Source organism: Rutilus rutilus (genome assembly GCF_951802725.1).
Source record: "Rutilus rutilus genome assembly, chromosome: 14".
Lineage (NCBI taxonomy): Eukaryota > Metazoa > Chordata > Actinopteri > Cypriniformes > Leuciscidae > Rutilus > Rutilus rutilus.
The window spans coordinates 10075487-10103103 of NC_140219.1; the positions used below are offsets into that span (position 1 = coordinate 10075487).

At 38.7% G+C, this 27617-nt stretch overlaps 1 protein-coding gene across 2 annotated transcripts in view; it reads left to right on the forward strand.

Annotated features, from left to right (window-relative positions):
- LOC311303234 (A disintegrin and metalloproteinase with thrombospondin motifs 2) overlaps positions 1–27617 on the forward strand; it is a 186302-nt gene that overhangs the window by 63095 nt on the left and 95590 nt on the right. For both annotated transcript variants that reach the window (XM_084429572.1, XM_084429573.1), the window contains exon 3: positions 16561–16732. In XM_084429572.1, the coding sequence (XP_084285698.1) occupies positions 16561–16732 (172 nt within the window). The remainder of the gene's footprint in view (positions 1–16560; positions 16733–27617) is intronic.

Sequence of the window (27617 nt, forward strand, 5' to 3'; positions counted from 1 at the left end):
TAGAATGTGTGTGTTAGCTGGTAAAATGTGTGTGTCAGTTTGTGGATTGGTAAATTGGCCGCTGATGGTGGTTGTTTTATTTATGAAGAATGTGGCAAAATCGTCAGCTGTTAGGGTTGATGAAGGAGGAGGAGGTTTTGAAAAGCATGCGAGAGTCAGAAGAATTGTTAATTTTGTTGTGATAATAAGTCATTTTAGCAGTAGAGATATTAGCAGAGAAGGAAGAGAGGAGGGATTGATAAAGACAAAGGTCAGTAGGATCTTTTGATTTGCGCCACTTCCTCTCTGCACCCCTGAGTTTAGAACGATGTTCACAGAGAACATTAGATAACCGGGGGGCAGAGGGTGTGGCGCGGGCTGGAAGAAGGGGGGCAGAAGTTGTCCAAGCAGGATGTTAAAGTGGAGAAAAGAATTTCAGTTGCACTGTTAGTATCTAGTGTTGGGAGCTGATCAGGTGGAGGAAGTGTGGATGAGACCAAAGAGGATAGGCGAGAGGGTGAGAGTGAGCGTAGGTTTCACCGAAAGGTGACCTGTGGAGGAGTGTGTGTTGTGTTCTGAGGCAGGTTGAGGTTGAGAGTGAGGAGGAAGTGATCTGAGGTGTGCAGTGGAGTGACCAGTGTATGGTCAGTGGAGCAGTAGCGCATGTAAATAAGGTCCAATTTGTTACCTGATTTGTGAGTAGCCGCAGTATAGTCGTTTGAGGTCGAATGAGGCAAGCAGAGTGTGGAAATCAGCAGCCTGAGGTTTTTCTAGGTGTATGTTGAAGTCTCCAAGAACTATGAGAGAAGTACCATCCTCAGTGAAGGATGAGAGTAGCACATCAAGCTCCTCCAAGAAACTGCCAAGCTGACTTGGGGGACGATATACAACTACAAAACGGATTTTAATAGGGCTAGTGATGGTAATTGAATGTGATTCAAATGAGCTGTTGTCACACAGAGGTGGTAAAGGATCAAAATTCCAATCAAATTTTAAAGGCAACATAAGCAGAAACAGCACTGTCAGAGTAACACACATGCATCTAGTCTGCAACATACACAGTGGAATGTGCGTCTCTCAGTGAACACTCAGTGTAATGAGAGGGATGCTGGGATAGGCACGAGGTTGCATCACTAAGTCTCTTACAGTGTAAATCGGCCTGACATCTGCCACCCCGTGTGAGAATTTATGAGTTTGTTTGAATAAAAGGACCGGGAGAATGTGTGATTGTGTTGGCAAAACTAGGGCACACACACACACACACACACACACACACACACACACACACACACACACACACACTCTCACACACACACTCTCACACTCTCACACTCTCACACACACACACACACACACACACACGCACACACACACACACACACACACACACACACACACACATATACACTTACTAACCTAAGACAGATATGGATACAACTTCCTAAATTCACGTGATTACACTGCGTACGGAGTTACTTTAGGACAGCAGCAGAAAATACCAGCTTAGACAAGGGACACCAGTAACTGGTCAAGTTACTTAAAGGGGTGGTTGATTATGATTTCACTTTTCTAACTTTAGTTAGTGTGTAATTTTGCTGTTTGAGCATAAACAACATTTGCAAAGTTACAACGCTCAAAGTTAAAAGCAAAGGGAGATATTTTCTTTTAAAGAAATCGCTTTTTAAGGACTTCAACAAACGGCTGGTAGGGACTACACAACATTCCCGGGAGGGGTTAGTGACATCACCAACTCCAATATTTACATAAACCCCGCCCCCGGAACACGATTTATAGATTATCAAGACAGAATATGCTAATCATTGACTAGAAGATAACTACACATAAGCTACATAAATTCGTCTACTAACCATTCAGATATGTTCTGTTGCATTCTACATGTTGTTACTACTACTTCTTAAATCTCTCCATCATTGTCTGACTCCGGTTTGAACAGAAAAGGCTACTTTTTTTTTTTACATTTCAGTGCATGTCTGTGTGAGGTAAAAAAGGACACAAGCTCTTGATGCTCCGCCCTCTGTGCCGGGAGCAGCAGCTCATTTGCATTTAAAGGGACAGACACAAAAAACAGTGCGTTTCTGCTCACCCTCAAAAAGTGACAATTTTAACGTGCTATATAAAAATATCTGTGGGGTATTTTGAGCTAAAACTTCATGTACACACTAGAAAATAATTTCTCAATAAGGTATACAAATATTAAAAAATAACGATTATAAATAATTTACAAAATAAAACAATACATATCCCCTTAAAGTTTCAACTTGCAGTTTTGCTTTTCAAATTAATTTGTCTTGTTCAGATAGTGTACTGGAAAACAAAAATAAACATTGCAATTTGATTACATTTTTACAGTTTTATTTTAAGCTCAGAAGGAATTTGGTCCTTCAATTCCCTGAAGAATTTAAAGCGTTTTTCAAATTGCAGCTCATCTGTTATTCAACCTCATTGTTTGTTATTGTGTCTGAAAATCAAGGTGCATCAGTGTGCACCTACTGAATTATTTCATTCCCGTGTGTATGTGTGAATGCACAAAGCATCGTTCTCTCACACTAGATAATTACTGCAGTCATACAGCTAACTGTATTCAAACCTCTAAATTAATTCTCAGTCTTCCACAGTGCTGCCTTCTCTCCCCTTATGCTGTCGCCATAAGGTCAGGGACAGTCTTAAATCAGATGGTCTCTGACAGGCTGAGAGAGATATGATAGAACAGGATTAGACCTTAAAGCTGAACACAACATTTTTCCAATTGATTGCTATTGAATCCCAGGTCACGGTTTCTTAACAACATTTAGTATAAAGCCTCTATAAGCTCTTACAAAATGCATGAGATGGGATTTAAGGGCAGGGATGATTTGTGGACTATTAGACCTTAGGTACATCATAAGGATAAGTTACAAAGTTAAAATTAAAACGTATTATAAAATGGATAGTTCATAGTTCATTGACCCATCAGGGGTCAATGTTTGGCCCTGCAAGACCTTACATTACAGTGATTTTACCGGGGTTAAAAGGGGATTCGCTTTTCAAATGAACCGTGGTAAAATGCCTGCAACAATGCAAGGTCTCATGTGGCATATATCATGGCATAGTAGGTTTTAGTAATATACACTTCTAAGATCAGTGTAAAAGTTGCAATATGTTCTGGATTGTATCCCCTTTAATTTTTTCAGTATTTTTCATTGTGATACAGAAAGTTGTCTTATCTAATGTGTCATAGTGATGTGCCACTAACTGGCAGCCTCCCCACTGCTCAAAGTCACGGTTAGTCTTTTTTTAGGTCCTGCTCACCTTGAAATACACAGGCGGTGCCATGGAAACCATCCTGTTACATCTTTCAAAAAATATTTTACACCTTGTGCAAATGCTAACTGCCTATTTCATTAAGAAGAAACACATTTCTATCAAATAAGGCATCAAGTGAGCAGCTTGTATGCTGCAGACCACAGATATTTATCTAATAACAGTTTATGTCACAAAGCTAGTTTTCTTACTGCACTGTACTATATTTGCACAAATTGCTCTTGACATTTTTTTTTCACAGTCTGTCTGCAGCATTAGATTTGGTGATATAAAGACATTTTCACTTTTCTTTCTGCGAAATGTCATTGTATGACAGCTGTAAGAGTACAATAGGCTACTTGTATTAAAGATTGTATAACACTACTTGTATAACATTATAAGCAGTTATATGTCTTGATATAAAGAACATAATGAATAACACACACTCAACATGTATTTAATAACAAAACATTTATTTAATAACACCAAGGACAGGATGATAGGGTAAGTGCCCCTATAGATCTATAGTTATACCATTATACTGATATATTAAGAAAGTTTGGAGTGTATATATAAATCAAACAATTCAACTCCCCTGTAAAAATTGCTTCTATAACAGTTCTACCAGAAAGACTCGGGAGGCAAAATACCGTAACAAGTATACATTTATTAACAGCCTAGCAAGCAAATATTATGATATAAAGTTCTTTGGCGTCTGGCGAGTTCACATACTCGTTTCTCTGAAAAACTCTTCTACAGCCAGTTATTCTACTTTGAAATGTGCGTTCCGTGTTGGAATGTCTGTTTTTGTTTTGGTCTGTGTGATCTTGCCCACTGCCATTTCACCCAATAGTATTTCGACACCCTGGGATGCCAGTTGGCAGGAAGCACAGCATATTGCAGCCATTGCTGCTAGCAAACAAACTGGGTCAGAGATTGCAGATTCTACCCAACCTAAAAAGCCTCTGTATCCATCTAAAAATCTCTATGAACGAGAGCATATTAAAACGCGGATAAATCAACTCATCAACTTACATGATAATTCATAAGTAAGTCGTAAGTCTCCGAGGCTTTCATTGTCAATTACGCCCGTTTCTGTGGCGTGTCCTCAAACTGGCAACCCGCGTGAGCATCAAGTCTGAGGAGGAGGGGGTGGGGGAAACAACGATCTCCGATATTTTGAATTTGAACTGCAGTACCTATTTCGATCACTAGTCATTCTTACAGACTGCACCTTTAATAAAGGTGTTATGGGGTGCTTTGCTGTTGCAGGAAGTGGAAATCTTGACTGTATGAAGGACATCATGAATTTTTTGTATCAAGCCATTTTGGCAAAGTTGGTGATGCCCTCTGTGCGGAGACTGAAGTTTGATGATTAATGGACTTTCCTGCAGGAATATATGTAATATAATAATAATAAATGTTTCTTAAGCACCAAATCAGCATATTAGAATGATCTCTGAAGGATCATGTAACACTGAAGACTGCTGGCTGCTGAAAATTTTGCTTTGCCATTAAAGGAATATATTAGCCTACATTTTGACATAAACACTGTTATTTTATATTGTAATGATTTTTCACACTATTACTGTACTGTTTTTACTGTATTTTTAATCAAATAATGGCAGCCTTAGGCTATGTTCACACTTAGGGCCCTATTTTAACGATCTGAAACGCAAGTGTCAAAGCGCAAAGCGCAAGTAACTTTGTGGGCGGGTCTCGGCGCTGTTGCTATTTTCCCGGCGGGATAAATGACTCTTGCGCCGGGCGCAAATCTAAAAGGGGTTGGTCTGAAGTAGCTTCATTATTCATAGGTGTGGTTTGGGCGTAACGTGAAATAAACCAATCAGAGCATCATCTCACATTCCCTTTAAGAGCAGACGCACTTTTTCCTTGGCGTATTGCTATTATAACGGCGAATTTGCCAGGCACGCGTCAAGAAGGGTTCACAGCCGAGGAGACCAACGTTCTCGTCACGGCCGTAAAAGAGAGAGAAGTGACATTGGGGATGGGAGAAACACACCCAAATTAGCTTCGGTTAAACAGGCATATAATAATGTGGGTAAATGTGTAAGCTAGATGTATGCTTTTATAATAAATTATTATATTTATAATAAATTGTCTATCTATCTATCTATCTATCTATCTATCTATCTATCTATCTATCTATCTATCTATCTATCTATCTATCTATCTATCTATCTATCTATCTATCTATCTATCTATCTATCTATCTATCTATCTATCTATCAATCTATCTATCTATCTATCTATCGTTTGTAATAATATGATTTGCAAAAATGAAAACTGCTGCTTCTGTGTAGATTAGAGAATCACAGTGTATGAGCGTTGTGCACTCTATACATTATGGTCAAGCATGCGCCCTTAAAATAGCATAATGAACAACGCGCAACGCGCCACTGACTTTAGACTAGGTTTTTTCTGGCCAGTGGCGCAATTGTTTTATGGAACAGTAAAATAGCACCAGGGAACGTTTGCGCCGGAACACGCCTCCTTTTTTGCGCTGAACCGCCCAGGGAGCGCAAGTTCATTCCCTAGTTTAGCGACGTGCTTCTGTGGAGGGAAAAGCGCGCTTTGCGCGGGTGCAAAATAGGAATGAAACATGCGTCGGTGTACAAAGTCAATTGCGCTGGGTGCAAGATAGGGCCCTTAGCGTCTTTTTTCAAACTGCCAGCGTCTGTTCTACATTATAACCCTATGGAGTAAACCGTTTTTTCAAAAAAGTCCTGAGCGCTTTTTTAGACGCCACCGCCGGCGTCTTTTTCTGCAGCTCAGAGCGTCTTTTTAAGTTGAAAAAAGTTAAACTTTTCTGAAAAGAACGCCCTACGTCAAGCGCCTTTTTGACAGCTGACCAATGACAAGCGAGTAGCGAGACCTGTCGTTTCCATAACAACAAAAACAACAAGAAAAAATGGAGCACCATACAGTTTCCTTCCCCGTATAATGTCGTGCACCCACAAACGTCTTTGTGAACCGACATTCTCCTCCCCGGTAACTTCAAAAGCCAACGCAAGAGCCAACTTTCTCTTTCTCAACATTTTTTGCATCACACAGCACTAGGCTACTGTTGCAGCTGTTGTTATAGCAACAAAAGACGCGCTCGGCTGCTATTTGTAACCGAACGCTGCCAGCGTTTTTTTTTTGCTAAAAAAACGCCGTTGTCAACTTTTTCTTGTCAAAAAAGACGCTAAGTGTGAACATAGCCTTAGTGAGCATAAGCAGGGTTCGAAATGAGGGGGGTCTGGGGGGTTCCCGGACCCTCCATAAGTCATTAAGGACCCCCATAAGAATTTATTTTTGGATTTTGGGGGGTCCCCGACAAATATATTTTAACATTAAAAATAATTGTGAAAATTATAGGTCTTTAGTGACGTTTTATATTTATAACAGTAATTCATTTATTTCCTAGCGCGAGGCAGCAATCAGGGCAGCTATTAGCCGAGTGAGTTCCTATACAGCGTCACAGTCACAGATTGTTGTTGTGGTGCTCCCGCAGACACGTAGCTGAACGCGACAAAACCAAACCTCACAAAGAGTGAAATCCTGTAAGTGCTTCGATTATATTTATATCTCTATAATTGCTTATAGTAAAATATTAGGAGTTCGAGTTCCTTTATCAAAAGTTGCATTAGATACCCAGTAGAAGAGTACGTTTGTCAACGTTTCTTGTTAGCTAAGTATGTGTATGAAGCCAAATGATCTGCCAGCTAACAGCAGACTATGGAAGCTTGTTTCCGCCACAGAGTGAAAAATAAAAAAGGTAATTCTGACTTTTTATCTCAGAATTACGTGATATAAAGTCGCAATTGCAGGTTATAAAGTCAGAATTGCGTGATATAAAGTCGCAATTGTGTGTTATTAAGTCAAAATTGCGTGATATAAAGTCGCAATTGCGTGTTATAAAGTCAGAATTATGAGATATAAACTCGCAATTGCGAGAAATATACTTGAAATTCGGACTTTTTTTCTCAGAATTGCATGTTTATATCTCGCAATTCTGACTTTATAATACGCAATTGCGAGATATAAAGTCAGAATTGCATGATATAAAGTCGCAATTGCGTGTTATAAAATCAGAATTGTGAGATATAATTCTGAGGTAAAAAAAAACAAAAAAAACTTTTTTTCCCCTTAGAATTGGACTTAAATATCTCACAATTGTTAGTTTATATCTCACAATTCTGATAAAAGATGTCAGAATTGCGAGAAATAAACTCGCAATTATGTGTTATAAAGTCAGAATTGCGTGATATAAAGTCGCAATTTCGAGAAAAAAAGTCAGAATTCTGACTTTATATCACGCAATTGCGACTTTATTTCACGCAACTCTGACTTTATATCTCTCAATTCTGAATTTATTTCTCAGAATTGCGAGATATAAAGTCAGATTTGCATGAAATAAAGTCGCAATTGCATGTTATAAAGTCAGAATTGCGAGATGTAAACTCGCAATTGTGAGATAAAAAGTCGCAATTATCTTTTAAAATGTTTTATTCAGAGTTAGAGGGTTACCTGTTAGATTATAGCCACTTCTCCAGACACCACTACAATACATGGGCCTAGCCCAAACCATGAAAAACATCCCAAGACCATTATCCCACCTTCAACACTTAAACATTGCTCCATATAATTTTGCCTACAGTATATGGTGTAGCAAGGTAGTCTTCAGAATTTTTAATAATTTAATAAATAAATTTTAGGGGACCCCCCAAGAGTCTTAAGTCATTTCGAACCCTGAGCATAAGTGACATCTGTCAAAACATTTAAACATCTTGTCAACCCCAAACATGTGAATATATATTACTTTATACAGTATATAGTTTTGAATAACTATATACAAAGCAAAAAATCCTGAAAAACTGAAAAAATCACAATACTGTTGCATCATGACTTAATTATACTAAAGTAGTTTCTTTCTATTTGTACATTATTTGGATCTCACAATTGCAGCAGGAAAGGGCTGGTGCCCGATTCTGAGCAGGGAAATAATTTGTCCTTGAACAAAACAGCTGATCATTGGCCTTGTGATGTGAGCGTGAAGGCTTTTTTTTCTCGTATCAAAAGTCATGAACCAAGCTAAAAGACTGTCTTCCACTTCTAGGGTTTGGCTCTCTATCCATCCTGACAGACCTCTTGGCTTTCTTCTAAATTGCTGTGCACTCATCCACTGAACTTGAATAAGTGAGCAAACAGAGAAGACCCAAGATGAGCAGCCATTTTAGCCCTTGGTCTGTTTCTACCTGCCCGCTCTGTCTTCGTCTCCTAAATCCCGTCTTGGAAGTGAACACAGTGTTCTTTCGACTCCAGCAGGCCTCTGATGTTTTATTCAGCATCTCCTCTGAGAGCTGAAGGGACAGCACAGACTTGTCCAGTCCCCATCCCTTCCTTGGCCTCTCCCTTCAACGATCGATTCGTCCGTGTCTCAGAGTCCCTCGCGTCATCTTTCCTCCCTCACAGTGCGCGCTGCACTTCCTCTGTTTGGTATTCCAGAGCAGGAGCCACAGTGCAGATCCATCAGCAAGGCCTAGAGATGAAGGGATGAACCGAGAGTGAGACACAAACAGAGACAATACGCCTTCTCTCAGAGTTTCTCAGAAATGCAGCTGAATTCCAGACTCTGTTCCATAAAACCGGCATCTCTTTGGATCTCTTTTTGATCAATAGTTTGTATCTCTGAACTTTGACAGGTTCTTTGAGCTGCATCACCTGAGTTTCTAAATGGGCAGATCAAAACTTGATTTATAATATAAGTACAGTACATCACAGTCAGTTCATCCGTAGGCCTTCATTATACCTGGCACAGAAGCCTCAGTCATAACTCACAGCACTGACAGTGCAGGACCATAATTGTTTGTGTATGTTGCCCTAGCCATATTTAATTTGTTTTTGTGTACATTGTTTCAAGTCTCATATGTTTTAAAGATTAGGACAATTTCCATTCACATTTTTTCAAGAAACTATTTTCATGCACAAAGACCCATTTAGATCACATGATCCTCAATAAACATTTCTTATTATCATTGTAATGATGCTCAAGGCCAAGGGAAGGAGAAGACATGAACCGGCAAACAATTAACGTAACTTTAATAGTAATAAACATAAACAACAAAATGAAAGTAAAGCGGCAGCCCCTTATGGACAACTGCCGCTTAACCCTCTGGGGTCTGAGCTGTTTTCTGGCCCTGGAGGTGTTCTGACATGCTCTGACATTTGTGCTTATTTCTGTTACTTGTGACATTTTCATGGCTTAAGTCTGATTACACTGTATTTAGCACAAACTCTGCTACAATAATATATCAGTAGCATGTATGTAAAAGTTTGTAGTTTTGAGATAATGACATTTATGCGTGGTTTGTGAAAATACAAAAAAAAAATTGTCACTGAAATAAGGCCATGAAACCCATACTGATTATTTATTCACAAGACTTTTGAAAATTGTATCACGTAGCCTAGAATATTTGCTACAAAACTATGTGAAAATCATCCTGACTGCTCATTCAGATAAGAAAATATATTGATTTAAAATTTGTAAGACGTGTTTTCTGTAAGAAAGCTTTATGCGAAGAGGTGTGATCACATCATTAATATGTATGGCTTTCACACCTGAGAAAGACAAAGACCCACCCCTAATGGCCCTATTAGGAGCTATCAGGCCCTATCATTCTGAGCAACCTTGCACAAAGAATGAGGAGATTTAAAAAAGAATGGCTGGATTTATTTACAACACAACATAATCCAAAGATACACAACAAATGACAAAAAAGCACATTATTGAAAACAATGATCCAAAGACAGAAACCTTTGTGCCATTCATAAAAACATTATACATACCTTTCATTTCCAAGGTGTTTGATTTTCACTTTACCATGTTCATGTACAGAGACTCATGTGAATGTTGAAGTCAGCAGGACTCATCCGTGGGGCATCTGGGCCCTGTAAAAAAAAAAAAAAAAAAAAATAGTGAACATACTGATATCAAGAGAAACTATAGGGCTGCATGATTTTGGGAATAGATTTTAGATTTTTCTGGTTAAAATTGCTTTTTAAAATTCACAGAATACACACACAAATGTTTCCAACAATGTATAATGATGCTGCATAAAATAATAATAACAATAGCCTATAACAGCCTATAAATCTTCCAAAAGATTTCAGTAACAACTACAGGTACGTTAGAGAAAAATATATTGATTATCATATGTTACTTCAAATGTTTCCATTCGTTATGATGATATGAAATGAGATTAGAGTAAAAAAACATGAAGCCTTTGTTTGCTGCGTTTTGCTTTTCAAACGCAGAGCGCGCTCCAAAATATGATACATTCAAATGCAGTGCGTGCTCCAAAATATGATACATTCAAACGCAGAGCGCGCTCCAAAATATGATACATTCAAACGCAGAGCGCGCTCCAAAACATGATGCATGAAACGCACGGCGCGCTCCAAAATATGAAACAATATGGTTACCATATTATACATATCTACGTTTGAGCAGATATGCACAAACACAGTATAGTAAACACGGGTCTAAATATTATAATATTCACCTTATATCTAGCAACAGTTCAACTGCAATGTGAAGTTTATGCAACAATAACATAAACTAATAATTAAGAATTTCTTACCTTACATCTTTCTTGTCTTCAAATCGCGTTCTTCTTCTTCTGAGGTAAATCCAATGTAAGCTCATGGCGTGTCTTCCAAACTCGACGAAAAGCAGAGAAGTTTTTTGGTGCTTTGTTTTTGAGGTGACGAGCGCGTTCGCGTTCCATGTGGAGATTTGCATGTCAATCTCTTTTTCGCGCGTGGGCGTGGTCGAATTAAAAATAATGAGCAAGGGTTTGAGATACTGGACATCTTGTTGGTTTTATACATATTACTTAAACAGAGAATATTTGTTTTCAGTTTGAATCCGATCATTTAAAAGTACACACTTAAATGTTTATAAAGATATATGGCTCATAAATGTGTGACAAGTATTCGCTGAGTTTTGTTTCAGTTTACAGACGTGCTCAAGAAAAAAAAGTTCACCGCGACGGAGAGGCACAAAGCACACCCTGTTTATTTTCTTTATTTTACAAAAGCACAATGTTTTGATTTGATTGTAAGTGGACACAAAAGTAGAAATATCACAGATTCTTTTTTCATATTTCTTTTTCCTGTATGACCATAAATGATGGAGTAATTTAAGTTTATTGTGCTACTATGCGAAGAAAATCCAGCAAAACGCGGGGGCGTGTTTGCCGACCTCAGAGGGTTAAACTAAAACAAAACAACTGCATAAAGTCCCGGCCTGGTCCTCTCTCGTCTTGCACTGTCGTCACTCCTCCTCTTATCCTTCCAGAGCTTCTCCGTGGGTCTCGAGACCAGTGTGTGGCGCGCTTATTAGCACTCGTGCCACCGGCCTCACTCTGTTTCCACTGTCTCGGCCCCACCCCGCTTGCCACATATCCCCATCGCCCTTTGCAGGCCGGGGGGTACCCTTGAGACTTTGCTCTACGTCCTCCTGATGAGGAGAGACAGAGACGAGAGAATGGAGCGAGAATTTTTTTTCTTGATCCGGTTCCCAAAATGCACTGTTGCTCTTTCTCAACCAGCTGGGAGAGCTTCTTCTCCATGCCTGGCGGTGGCACTGGATTCTCCAGGTGGACAGACTTATTGTCCCTTGATGGCCGATGATGGCTCATCCTCGTCGGCGTCCGGCAGCGATGCCCCGTTCCCACGGCACCTGCTCCTCCCCATGCTGTTGGCTGGATGCAGGCCCTGAAGTCTGCAAACGGGCGACACCTCCTTCAACCCTACGGCAGCTGTCCCTCCATGCTTTGGTGGACGGAGGCGAGTATATCCTTCCCCTTGCAGAGCATTCAGTGCCACTGCCTCGAGCGTCCTTGGCGACAGATTCTGCTCAATCCAACTCGATGTCACAGCAACTTCCCCACAGCAGCGAGGGCTCTATGACAGCGTGTCCCTCCTTCCTTCTGGGTTTCAGCACCAATGTAACAATGCTCAAGGCTCAGTGAAGAAGGAGGTGGGAACCGACAAATTCACAATATTACTGTTTTTACAGTCATTTTGCTCAAACAAATGTAGCCTTGGTGAGCATAGGACACTTCTTTCAAATACATAAAAAAATATAATTATTTTGTTATAACTTTTGACTGTTAGTGTGTATTCAAAATGATTATGTTCAACCTATTTATTTAATAAATGTTAATATAATAAATGTATAATATTTAACATTTTATAATGTAATATAAATGTTGTTTCATTTTAAATATAAAATATTACACTTTTTTTTTATGGTAACCACACACTTATCACAGCAAAATGTATGCAACAGATTTATGCACAAAAACTCATGCAACACTAATATGATCATGTTATTCTCAGTGCATGCTCACCACAAGATCATTCAGCCATTCCTGTCTAAGATGTCAAGGTGAGAGGACAAACAATGACAGCGTGCATTCGGAGCATGCCTGGGGCATGAATTTATGCTCGTGTGTGTGATGTGAGATTTCCCTTATGGATGCTGCATAGATGCAGTCAGCAGGACTGGCAATTACCAGTTGTCTAAACAGACAGATGGAATTAAAGAGAGTGACTGGCAATTTTACGAATGCTTGTTTTGGAGCAAGGAGCTAGAGAGCGTATGGAGCGAGCGAGAGAAAGAAAGATTACCTGACACTGCGTGTTAGCACCTCCGCTTGACATTTTTATCTTTCACTCTCCTGTCACTAGCATCAGGTGCTACTCTTTCACCCTTCTGACAAGATACATCTTGCCCTCTGGCCTTCCTGCTTCTACTTTCTACCTTTCCTTCCTCTCCCTTCCTTTTACGCTCTCTGTCTCTTTCCTTCTCCTCTTCTCCCTCTCACCGAAGAGAAGGTCATCCAGGGTAGATGCCCTTCTGAGATGGCTTACATAACTCAGGCTGACATATGGATCTTTTAGTATGTTTTTGCACAGTAAACTCCAACTGTGCTCAGCTTGGGCGGTGACGGCTCCCTCCTCAGTCTCCTTTCGGTGTGAATCATGTCAAGAAACCGTCATTTGCAGTGGCCCATGTAAAAGCTACAGCTGACATGCACTTATCCTAAGCCACTGATCCACAAACCACGCACACTGGCCAATTAGCTACCAAAGGATTACGACCTGTGTTGTGTGACAGTTGGGAGAATTGTCTCACAACATCTGATTGCAGTGAGTAACAGGCTAAATCCAGCCATAAATGAGAACTGAATCAATGATTATCAGAATTAATTACTATCAAACTGTCACATAATCTGAAATGTCTGAGATATACAGTAGTACACTCAAAAAATAAAATAGGAATTTTATATAAAATGTAATCTATAATATTAAATATATAAATTGAAATTCAATATATATTATATCAAATATATTTATTTTATTTTATAAAACAGTTAGTTCCAGTCCTTGATTCTGATTGGTCAATAGCTGCGTTTTATTCACGATAAAACACGGTTATGACCGCTTCACCCAACGGTTCTATGTATCACTACACAACACCCATAGTAATCACTCATTGTTCATTTAAGCTTATAGAGTGGAGTATTGTGAGAGATCGAGTAAGCAAGTGTACCTGCATTTGTGGATATAGCATTTTCCTTCAGGTCAGTCCTATATTCGTAATAAAAAATTTGTTTGAATGTCCGCAGCGATATCTTGTCCTTTTAAGACTCAAGGGGTTTTCTCGTGCCCTGAAATGTTAGTCATTTGTCAGTTGCGTCTTGCTTATCCGTGTTCACAAGTTTCAGTCCTTTCAATATAAAAGTCTTCTCTACTGACTGACTCGTTCATAAAGACAGTATTTGCCTCCATCTAATGGCGAAATAATGTAACTTATGTTGCTGTCATCTCATCTGATCTCAAATTGATTCAGCATCTTTTTGCCATTACAAGCTGCTTTGATGTAATGGTAAGACAAAAAAAAAAAAAATCATAGCCATCAATACACACACATTTGTATAATCTAATTTAGATTATAAAGTGGCATGAGTTTACCTGATTTATGAGATTTGTGGACAATAAAATTAATGTTTTTAAGTTAATTTATGATGTGTTGAGATGGTTATTTGGTCCTTGAATAACATGCCAGGAGAGTTGGAGGACTTTTTTGAAAAAGGAACAAAAAGGAACTATGTTTTTGGCAGAGCATAATAGAAAACTATATCAAAATCTCTTTCAAATGGATGCATAGGGGTGCCCAATGCAGGAATGTGCGTATGCCCTTCCACCCAAAATCAGGGGTCACTTAGTTTGGGCTTGTTTTTTCAGTCCGGTTGCTTATTTCTCTAGCAAAACATAGCAACAGTTGCATGAATTTATAACATTTACAGATAAGGACGTGGCCGTAAAATGAAAATGATGTACTGGAGAAAACATGTTTTAAATGCATTAAACAAACTTATTGAACTATATGAGTTCGTTTGTTTGAAGCACTTTATATGAAACATTCTTATGTCGAGAGAGGTCGTGTCGGGTCATGTACTTTTCCTGCAGCATCTCACTTTGTTACCTCCTCCATTATTCATATGCATTTTGTCCATTTTCAATACTTTAAAGTGCACTTTATATGAAACACTGGCGTCGGTTTTTCGCGCACAGTGCAAAGACCCGACTAATCGATAATGAAATTCATTGTCAGTTATTTTTCATGATCGGCTATCAATTTAATCAGTTATTGCTGGCTATTTATTTTTATATAGTACTGAACATGATTTTTATTGACTGTATTGTTTTAAAATCAAATGGCACACAAGTAGACAACTTTAGGAGCTTTAGACAACCTTAAGTAACTATTGGAAAGAAACTTCTTAGTATCTCAATCTTTGCTAAGGTTTCTATGAGATATGTGCCCTGCAGTGGTCACTAAAGTTGTCGTCTTTATTTAAAAAATGTATAATCCTGATATCATCTAGATGTGAAAATACACTTGAAAAAGCATGAAAGAGGCAAAAGGTCTAAAACATTTGTGGGAAAAGTCTGGGCTTTAATGGCAGGTGGCTGCAAGCGTCAGCCGAATCCATGGCGTGGTTCACACCATGCACATCTGCAACAGTACTCCAGCCATAAGAAGAGACAGACGATCCGTCTCCTCTGGGAATCATTGTAGCGTATCACTCTCTGGGGTGCTCCTGAAATCCAGTTTCTACCTAATATCTGCCACAGCTGATTCAGAGCCACTCCTGTTATAAATGTCCTTGTGTTTAAGATGCAGCTGGTGTTAGAAGAAATGATCCTAAATCAGGTGTGGAAGTAAAATTGAGATTTGACTGACTTAGGGTGGATATCGGTGGGAGTAATGTGTCTCAAAGCAGGTGAAACGGGGCCTAAGGGTACACTAAACCTTTTAGAGTCTGAAAGCAGAAAAGAGGTTTTCAGCGATATGTGTTATAGTTTGCCTGGAGGAGGGTTCTGGATTGTGCAGTGGGGCAGTAGGCTATTAGGAATAAGAAGGTGCTAAAATGGAAATGGTGGTGTAAAACTGCAAAGAATCAAGATATAACACACATAGAAGAATAGAGTAGCCTAATTATTTAAGAAAGAAACCTGAAAAAAATGTATCATGGTTTCCACAAAATATTAAGCAGAACAACTGTTTATAATAGATTATTTATCAATATAAAAATAAGAAATGTTTTTTGAGCACAAAAGCAGCATATTAGTTTGCTTTCTGAAGGATGATGTGACACTGAGGACTGGAGTAATTTGTTGAAAATTTAGCTTTGTCACCACAGGAATATATTACCTTTTAAAATGTATTAAAATAGAAAACAGTTATTTTGAATGGTAATAATATTTCAAAGATTTACTGTTTTTACTATATTTTTTGATCAAATGCATGCTGCCCTTTGATCAAAAGCTTGTTACCAAACCTTGTCAATCAGATGAATATATTATTTGGTTGAGCTCTACTCTATACTAGCTTTTTTGGATGAAACATATATATGCATATATAGGGTTAATGCCTGTTTTATTGCCCCTTATTTGCATGAAGGAAAGAATTAGCGTAGACAAGTTAAGTACTTTCTCAAGGCTACAAAGAATGACTGGAAATGTCTTCCTCTCATCAGCAAGGAATTCAACCCAGCAAACATCTGGCATGAGTCCTTTATTCTCTGAGTCACTCAATTTATCAAAAGATGTCTAGAACATATCAAATATTATGGTATTGTAATGATAATATAAGTTTGGCACACTGTATGTATCTGTTTTTTTTTCTTCTTCTCACAGGCAGGGATGATCAGAACTGAGCAGGAGGAGTTTTTCATTGAGCCAGTGGAAACGGGACATCATGTGATGGAGCAGGAGGAAGAGAAGGGTGGCCGTTCTCACATTGTGTACCGTTCTGCCGCCTTGAAGAAGCCTCCTGTTAGCTCACTAGCTGCAGACTTTCACTCAAGAGGTAAGTCCTGATCAGCACTTTTTCATGCTAGTGTTTATGTTAACCTGTAAATTTTGCAGTCCCTTTTGTGTTATGTAGTTGTACCATTGCCCCAACACTGTCTAATATGTCAGCATTTCTAAAGCCTTTAGTCTCTAAAGCATTTCATTCCAATTCTAGCAGTTTTTAGTGTAATTACAACTAGTGGTTCATGTGGTAGACATGCTTAGTTAACCCAAAGACTCAGAGGGCTCTGGTCAGCTTGGGTTTCACTGTTTGGATAATCGTCCACAGGCTGCCCAGCTGAGTCCGACATAACTTATTCAGTGTTGGGCAGTAACGCATTACTTAGTAATGTGTTACTGTAATTTGATTGCTTTTTTAGTAAGGGAGTAATGTAACGTGTTACAATTTCCAAAATAGTAATTGGATTATAGTTCCAAGCCCAAGTTACTATATGTTACAGCTGTGTTATATTAGTAACGGGAGGGGGCAACAGGAGACATTACACTGACGTGACGACTTAATTGGGATCACTTCAGGGAGTACTATCACTTCAGGGAGTGTCTACAGAATGAGCCAATGAACATTGGAAGCGGGTGCACGTACCTTTGTTTTTCGCTGAGGAGCCGAGATCGTGACGGCTGTGCAGCGATGGTCAGCAACTGTGGCGACGGGAGGGAATGAGGGTTACGTATGTAACCGAGACGTTCCCTTTCAGTCGCTCACGTTCGCCGTTACGTTGAAGTGACGATATAATTGGGATCCCTATGGAAAATGCCACGGTTGTTGCCACATCCAGGGCCCTACGCAAGACTCTCAGACCCCCAACTGACTGGGGCGGAAGGCCTGTGTAGAGGGAGTTCGAATATGGGGTGAGATTTCGGTCACAATTCTGCGCGCGCAAGATCACATTTTGAGCGTGCAAAAGGGCATTTCGCACGCGCGTGAACTGAGTTTTGCGCAGAAATGTTTGTCTCGCAGATAAGAAAATATTGCATTTAAAATAAGTATTTGGAAGTGCGCGGACGTTCTCTTTCGCGTGTGCAGAGTTTCACTTTCTTGCTCCTTTCATACCAGCCGTGAGCGCTCTCTAAGCGCAGACAGCTCGCTTGCTCAACACAACCCAACGTTACAATATGCCATAATTCCAGCCAATCAGAGATGAAACTGCTAAATTCTGATTGGCTGGCTTGAAAACCAATCACAAGACTCCCTGCATCACCGACTGCGGAAGAGAACTAGTGCAGTTGAGTTTATTATTTATGAAAAATATTCAAAAACTTCACTGTAATTCACTGTATTGTTGGCAAATTCAGTTCACACATCACTGCTGTCCTGATGGTTATACTACAAGACTTATTTTGTATAAATATCGTTTTGCTTATTTTTTACGATTATTATTTATGAAAAATATTCAAAAAACTTCACTGTAATTCACTGTATTGTTGGCAAATTCAGTTCACATATCACTGCTGTCCTGATGGTTATACTACAACACTTATTTAGGCAAAATATATATTTTAAATTGTATATACAATTGTAAATGTAGAATTTTTATGATTTTTATGAAACATATTCAATAACTTCACTGTAATTCACTGTATTGTTGGCAAATTCAGTTGACACATCACTGCTGTCCTGATGGTTATACAACAACGCTTATTTTGGGAAAAATATAGATTTTAAATTGTATATACTATTGTAAATGTAGAAGTTTTATGATTTTTATGAAAAATATTCAATAACTTCACTGTAATTTACTGTATTGTTGCCAAATTCAGTTCACACATCACTGCTGTCCTGAAGGTTATACAACAACACTTATTTTGGTAAAATATATATTTTAAATTGTATATACAATTACTGTAAATGTATAATTTTTATGATTTTTATGAAAAATATTCAATAACTTTACTGTAATTCACTGTATTGTTGCCAAATTCAGCTCACACATCACTGCTGTCCTGAAGGTTATACTACAACACTTATTTTGGATTTTTTTTTTTAAAGTTGTATATACAATTGTAAATTTATGATTTTTTTAATGATTTTTATGAAAATATTCAATAACTTTGGACATCAGTGATGTGTGAACTTAATTTGGCAACAATACAGTGAATTACAGTTATGTTATTGAATATTTTTCATAAAAATCATAATAATTATACATTTACAATTGTATACAAATTAAAATATATATTTTTCCCTAAAATAAGTGTTGTAGTATAACCATCAGGACAGCAGCGATGTGTGAACTGAATTTGGCAACAATACAGCAAATTACAGTGAAGTTATTGAATATGTTTCATAAAAATCATAAAAATTCTACATTTACAATTGTATATACAATTTAAAATATATATTTTGCCTAAATAAGTGTTGTAGTATAACCATCAGGACAGCAGTGATATGTGAACTGAATTTGGCAACAATACAGTAAATTAGAATATTTTTCATAAAAATCATAAAAAATCATAAATGTACAATATACAACTTAAAATATATTTTCCCCAAAATAAGTGTTGTAGTATAACCATCAGGACAGCAGTGATGTGTGAGCTGAATTTGGCAACAATACAGTGAATTACAGTTATGTTATTGAATATTTTTCATAAGAATCATAAAAATTATACATTTACAATTGTATATATAATGTAAAATATACATTTTTCCCAAAATAAGTGTTGTAGTATAACCATCAGGACATCAGTGATGTGTGAACTGAATTTGCCAACAATACAGTGAATTACAGTGAAGTTTTTGAATATTTTTCATAAATAATGAACTCAACTGCACTAGTTCTCTTCCGCAGTCGGTGATGCAGGGAGTCTTGTGATTGGTTTTCAAGCCAGCCAATCAGAATTTAGCAGTCTTATCTCTGATTGGCTGGAATTATGGCATATTGTAACGCTGGGTTGTGTTGAGCAAGCGAGCTGTCTGCGCTTAGAGAGCGCTCACGGCTGGTATGAAAGGAGCAAGAAAGTGAAACTTTGCACACGCGAAAGAGAACGTCCGCGCACATCCAAATATTTATTTTAAATGCAAAATTGATTTTCGTTCGCTCGCAATATTTTCTTATCTGCGAGACGAACATTTCTCCGCAAAACTCAGTTCACGCGCGTGCGAAATGCCCTTTTGCACGCTCAAAATGTGATCTTGCGCGCGCAGAATTGTGACCGAAATCTCACCCCATATTCGAACTGCTGTTCCGTTATAACCCACACAGTGGAACTCTTGGATAACACTGGGAAAGCATGCCTTTCCAGAGGAGAGGGACGCTGCGGAAGCCACATCCTGCCCGAAGAGAGGTAACATGTGGAGAATACACATATGGACTGGCCGGTTAGGGGTAGTACAATGTGTTAGGTGTCGCCCAGCCCGCAGCTCTACAGATATCTGTCAGCAAGGCGCCGTGTGCCAGCGCCCAGGAAGAAGCGACACTCCTAGTGGAGTGGGCTCTAATCCCGAGCTGGCAAGGCACGCCTTGGGCTTCGTAAGCCAAGGCGATGGCATCCACTATCCAGTGGGCTATCCTCTGCTTGGAGACAGTCTTTCCCTTCTGCTGGCCTCCGTAACAGACGTAGAGCTGGTCTGAGGTCTTGAGGCTTTGCGTTCTGTCCATGTATAGGCGTAAAGTGCGAACGAGACAGAGAAAAGCCAGGGATGGGTCTGCCTCCTCCAAAGGCAGCACTTGCAGGTTCACCACCTGGTCCCGAAAGGGAGTGGTAGGAACCTTGGGCACGTATCCGGGCCGGGGTCTCAGGATCACGTGAGAGTTATGAACGGGCCGAATTCTAGGCATTTGTCTGCCCTAGGTGGCTGAGGTGACTGAGCACCATGTCCCTGTGTTCGCACAACTGCTCCCTCAACTGAGCCAGAATGAGCCAGTCATCGGGGTAGTTGAGAATGTGAACACCACGCTCGCACATGGGAGCAATGGCCGCCTCCGCGACTTGGGTGAAGACACGGGGCGACAGGGCGAGCCCGGAGGGTAAGACTTTGTACTGATATGCCCGCCCCTCGAATGCAAAGCGAAGAAACAGTCTGTGTCGAGGGAGACATATCGGCTGGAGGGACCGGCTCGATCGCACAAGGGCATTGTCCCCCAGAACATGTGTGAATTAAATTAAATTGAGCCAAAGGTGGTGCTCCTGGACCACCAAGGTGTACTTCGTAAAAAACGTATACATACTGGGAACTATATTCTCAGAAGGCGAAGCACTGCTACTTCGGCGGAGTGATTTGCTTGCAGCACCTGAGAAGCCGTGGTGAGGAGTAGAGCGTTCGCTCAGAGTTGGAGTAAATCACTTCGCAGAAGTAGCAGTGCTTCACCTTCTGAGAATATAGTTCCCAGCATGTATACGGTTAGAAGATGACTGTTTCTCATGTGACCTTGTTATTTGTACACGCTGTGACTATGTAAATCACAACATGTAAATAGGAAAATGTTGGCGTTATTTTGTCACTTATTGGGAGCAGGATGCTAGCTGGAGCCGTTTACCTCAAGTCTTTGTGCTAAGCTAGGCTAGCGGTGGATGCGTCAGACAGAGTTACGGCACGCACGGAGATGAAAATGGTATGTGTGGACTTATCTAACTCTAAGTCCCAAAAGTTGGTGTGTTCCTTTAAAGGCAACTTTGAGATTTAGGCCCCGATCACACCAAACACGCTTTTCAGGTTCGAAAGCGTGAGGCGTACAGCACTGACCCGATCACACAGAACGAGCAGTGCGCTGCATTTTTTATGTTGCTAGGCAACCACTGAAACAGCTGTCCTGTCAGTCAAGTAAATGTCAAATCAGCCTTGTATTTACTTTCTTTACTTTCTGTTAACATTGTGGTAGTTACGGTTCGTGAAGTCGTTAAGCTCATGGTAACCCTTGAGAGCACCACAAGTTTAACCTCCATCATTGCACTCTCCGGGCGTTAAAAGCAACTGTAGTTTTCATCACTACAACGGAAGGCCCGCCTCTCCATTCATTCGATTGGACAGTGGAAAAAAACGCGATGCTGTTGGACGGAGTTGTTGTTTTTTTTCAACTGCAAAAACGTGAGGCACAGCAGGCGGTAAAACGCGAGGCGCCTGGGGCGCACAAACAGCGCACAGAACGCTCACTGCCATAGGAAAACAATTGAAAAAAGGCGCCTCTCACTGCAAAAAATGAATTGAATGCTTACAAGTGACATTTTGCAGCTCTGCCAAGCAGTTCTTCTAGAGGAGATGTTATTAGCACCATTTGGTCATGTACCTATTCAGGAGATAGAAAATCGATTCCAAGCATTTCTTCAATTGCTCTCTGCGTGCACAAGGCTTAGTTAAGTTTCAGCTGTATTTTCCTCCTTTTAAAATGTGTTTATGGCTAAGCTATTGCACGCTTTCAACCCATGTCAGTACATCTGTTGTCTAAAGTCCTCTGCAGTTAGCGACTATTGGCCCTTTAATGCATTCATATGATTTTTTTTGACACTTTGCACCTTCAAATACAGCCTTTAAATATAGGATTTACAGTAGCTGCTTGCTAACATTCAAATTAAAAAGGACAGATAAATAATATTTGATTATGAAATGAATACTGAAGCAGATTTTAATTTAAATGGAAAAAAAAAGAAATGGTCTAGCCCATACTTCCTGTTTGATTACGGGAAAAATGTTTTACCTTTTCTTTTTACAGAATGTATAGTATGAATTCATTAGTGCAATTATTAATTGCATTGCGTGTTGCACTGTTGAGATTTAATATTTGTACAAAAAATAAAAATAAATATTTTTAGCACTATTTTTATGTGCTGTTACAGGCTGTATGCAGTCTGTTCGATAACTGTATTCAATTCCTGTATTTCACAGGGCACAGGTAAATATGACATTTATTATGGGTTTATGTGAGTATTAAGTTCACTTATATTTAAAGTTGTTATTTTTTTATTTTTTTTTGAAGCCTAATAAATGTTAAAACAATCTATTTCATTGAGACATCAATAGCTGTATTAGTATCTGATACTGGCCTTCATTCATAAAAAACATTAAACAATAAATGCCATTAAATAATAATAAACAATAATTAACAATAAATATTAAACAATAATAAGTGCCATTTAAACACAAAATCTTTTTTTTTTAAATGTTGTTTCTAAATTAATTTGGAGATTAACTGTGAAATTATTACATTATAAAATATTAAAACTTATAAAAACTTATAAAAACTAACTGCGATTAATCACTGAAGAAATGTGTGAAATTTTTTTAATTGATTGACAGCACTAATATAAATATACAATATTTAAATATGTAATACTTTATATATGTATGTAATATACGTTTTTTAATAAAAAAATGAAAAATAATAAACTGTAAAACTTTTACCATTTAAATTGATCATTTTCAACCTATTTTCAACTTTGATTTTGCCACCTTATTTGCCGTCATAGATATCTGATAAAGTATATCATATAAATGTTTATATTTGTGTCAGAATTGATAATCATATAATTGATTATATAAAATTGATTTTATCATATAAACAATAGTCACATTTTACATTTAAATGGGCAATGAAAATAAGTTATGACAGCATATGTTTTACATTGTTTTAACTCATCAAAACAAGTTAAGCAATTTTCTGCTTTTTTATGTTATACAAGATTCAACCCATTTTTAAAGTCCTTTTAATGTAATTTAAGTTGAAATGACTTAAACATCCAAGTTCATTGTACTTAAAAATGTAAACTTTTTTTTACAGTACTGTGGATCCTTGACTACCATTACCATTCTGATAAACTACAGTAACTAATGCACATCAATGTATGAATTCCCTCAAAAGAAACACATACAATTCAAATATTCACAGATCTCTGTATCTAGGAGCTCATAGTCTCATAGTCTTTCATAATTGTTTAATGGCCTTGAATATGTGAACAGACTCACTCAATGAATAGTTTGCCTTTGTATTGACTTAATTTGTTTGACTGTTGCTTAGATTTATGCAGACGACAAAACGCAAAATCTTTCTGTGTGTACTGTGCTGTGTGTTTCTCTATTTGAAAGTGATATTAGTGATCATCTTTTTTAGCAATTGACAGTAATTATGGAAATAGTGTCTCTGCAATCAGAGGAGGATAATATGATCTTCCCATGTCAAGCCAGGTTCACACTGTAAGACTAAAGCATGTTTTAGTTTGCCTACTTTACATACTGAAGTACCAAACAGACACTGCAAGTCCGTTGATTTCAAAGGGGGATGCTATGCCGTAAGATAAAAAAAATGCAAGAGTTTGCAAAAGTGATGTTCTGTCATGCAACCAAAAGTTGCAAACTTTCCCAATTGTAGAGCAAGAGTAGCATTGTGCAAAAAAATAAATACATTTTGAGCCAGATCTGATGATTCGAAGTACAGAAACGCTCTGCTTTTGTGATATTTTTGGGACCAAACCTTGTCACTTCACTTTTAATGTCCAATTGATCACCTAAAGTTCAATCAAATGTGACCTTTAGCACTAGAGGTGTTGACGCAAAAGTGCTCTGGTATGAGAGGCATCATAACTTTCAGTCTGTGTTGCATTGTGTAGCTGTGCATTGAACGGGTCCTGGAGTGTGCTGTGAATATGGGGGATTATGAAGGTCTATTCTGAGCGCTGCACGTCTGACACCACAGCCGCCAATAATAAAGGAATTAAAGCAGCTGTGGAGAGGAAAAATGAGTTTCCTTAAGAGTGCGTGGCAGAAGGATCTGGAAAGCGACAGATCTTAGCAAAGCGTAGTTTGGTGTTGATGCTTTGTCAGTGACACCTGCTTCTCAGCTGATTTCTCTGGTAATGTTTTTGTGATGTGTATGTGTGCATGCTTCTCTTTCTGTGTAACACCCCGTAATAATAATATTATCCATATTGACAAACTCAATTGTATATGCATTTACATGCATACATTCATCTCTGTACACATGCACAAAGTAGTCTCCCTGTTGCTTGGTGAGCTGAAGTGTGCGCCTATGAAGTGCTGGGGTGAGTCTGGATGGCGTGGGAAGCGACACTTGGGAGGTGGTCGTGCTGCACTCTGCTGTGAAAAAGCTGAGTTTTTCATGGCCAGACGGTCATGTGACGCAAAGACAACATAACTGAGTTATGTTCCTGCTATGCTGCATTTCACCTTCTCAGAATTAATACCAAGTACTGTAGCACCATCGATTAACAACATCACTGTTGGAGCAGATTAATGGTTGTTCTTGAGGTGAACTAGGAAGCTGAATCGTTCTTTAGGGTTGAATGTTTACAGTGGTATTATTTACTGAACATGTATGTAAGTTAACGTTATGGTGATTTATAGCAACAAAGACTGGGTGACGTATTGAAAAGTCACTATATGTTTACAAGGAATTATGTTCACAAGGATTTTAAGCAACATTGAGATTATGTTTTCAAAAGTCATTAGATTAGTTTAGCATGTTATTGTTTTTAAAAAGAGAATAGGAGACATAGTAGCCATAATTTCATAGATGTTATTAAAATCCTATGTGACAGATTCAAATAGTGACGAATCCCTCTTTTATTCTCTAAAACAATAAAATAGTTTTTTTATATAAACAATTAATTAATTAATTCATTCATTCATTCATGCATTCATTCATTTGGATGTTACTACAGGAAACATACATTTATTTATTTAACTTAGTATTTGTTTAGTAATAATTTAATAAGATGACTAAAAATACTAAAAAAATATTACTCTAAAATAGATTTTTAAACTATGTGTTGTTATTTGGGTCTATATAAATGAACATTATTAATTATTCTATAGTCATGTGAAAAAGAAAGGACACCCTCTAGAATTTTATGATTTTACATATCAGAACATAATAAAAATCATCTGGTCGTTAGCAGGTCTTAAAATTAGGTAAATACAGCCTCAGATGAACAAGAAATGACATATTACAATTGTCATTATTTATTGAGCAAAAATAAAGCCAAAATTGAAAAAAAAAAAACTAAGTGACTAACTAAGTGATTCAATTCACCCTTCGCCGGATGTTTGAGTGACAGGCGATCTGACCAATCATAATCCGCTATCTGCCGAAAATTTCTTGTAGAGCCACTTTTTGCAGCAATAAGTTGAAAGAATCGTTTTCTCTATGACAGTATCAGTCTCTCACATCGTTCTGGAGGAATCTTTGGCCCGCTCTTCTTTGCAACGTTGCTTCAGTTCATTGAGGTTTGCAGGTATATGTTTATGCACAGTTCTCTTAATGTCCCGCTGCAACCTTTCTATCGGGTTGAGGTCTGGGCTTTGACTGGGCCACTGCAACACCTTGATTTTTTTCTTTTTCAGCTATTCTGTTGTAGATATGCTGGTGTGCTTGTGATCACTGTCCTGTTGCATGACCCAATTTCGGCCATGCTTTAGCTGTTGGACAGATGGTCTCACATTTGACTCTAATTTGGTCTACAGAGGAGTTCATGGTCGACTCAATGACTGCAAGGTATCCAGGTCTTGTGGTTGCAAAACAAGCCAAAAATCATCCGTGTGATGGACAGTTGGTATTAGGTGTTTGTGCTGAAATGCTGTGTTTATTTTTCGCTATCTTGGCGCTGTGCATTATGGCCAAACATCTCCACTTTGGTCTTGTCTGTACAAAAGAACATTGTTCCAGAAGACTTGTGGTTTGTTCAGATACAACTTTGCAAACTTAAAGCCTCATGCACACCGGGACGATTATTGCACGCGCTTATCGCCAGTGTTTTTCAAGGTGTTCTTCGATGCATCTTTTGTGTTTATACCCAAGCAATTTTCACTGGTGATGCGCCGAGTGAACGTGCAAATTCAATCCCTGACAGTAGATGGTGCTTATTGAAAAACAGAAATACCCCGGTACACAAGGTGGCGCTCTGCAACTTTACACTTCTGACACTCGCTTGTCACACAGAAGAAGAAGAGAGCCAGTATTTACGTGCTTGCCAAAACCATTCACACACTTTTTGCCAACTGGCAGCTGGCATGGATATTTCAAGCAGCAGCAGTGTTCAGACACCAAAGAGACCAGCAGCTCTACGTTCATCTTGCCTCATTGCATCTTTTTTCTTCGTCTACTTCCTTTTCGTCGTCTTCTTCTATCAATGTGTGCTCGGCAAGACCGTTTTGTGCTTGAGCGCCACCATGTACTAACTTCAGCAGCTCCAGACACGTGAACAAAAACGGCAATCTCACTGGCCGGCCAGTTTTTAAAGTGACGCCTCAAAAAAAAAAAAAAAACTAACCCGAGGCGTTTTTTTTTTAGGTTACGCTTTTACGCCTATCGTTTTGCGTGTCAGTGTGCATACTCACATTGGCGCCCTTTGTTTAGTCACGAGGCGTTAAACGTTGTCGTGCGATAATTGTCCCGGTGTGTACGGGTCTTAAGTCCTGCTGCCATTTTCTTATTAGAGACAAGAAGCTTTCTCCTGGCAACCCTTCCAAACATGCCATACTTCTCCAGTCTTTTTCTAATTGTACTGTCATGAACTTTAACATTTAACATGTTAACTGAGGCCTGTAGAGTCTGAGGTGTAGTTTTTTTTTTTTTTGCAGTTTCTCAGAGCATTGCACTGTCTGACCTTGGGGAAAATCTGCTGGGACGTCCACTCCTTGGAAGATTGGCAACTGTCTTGAATGTTTTCCACTTGTGAATAATCTTCCTTACTGTAGAATAATGGACTTTAAATGATTTGGAAATGGCCATATAAACCTTCCCAGATTGATGGCAGCAACAATTTCTTCTCTAAGATCATTGCTGATGGCTTTCCTTTTTGGCGTTGTGTTAACATACACCTGAATGCTCCTGACCAGCAAACTGCCAAAACTTCTGCTTTTATAGTGGTGATCACACTTGCTGATGATCAATTAATCAAATACATTTGATTAGCAGTGCCTGACTGCTACT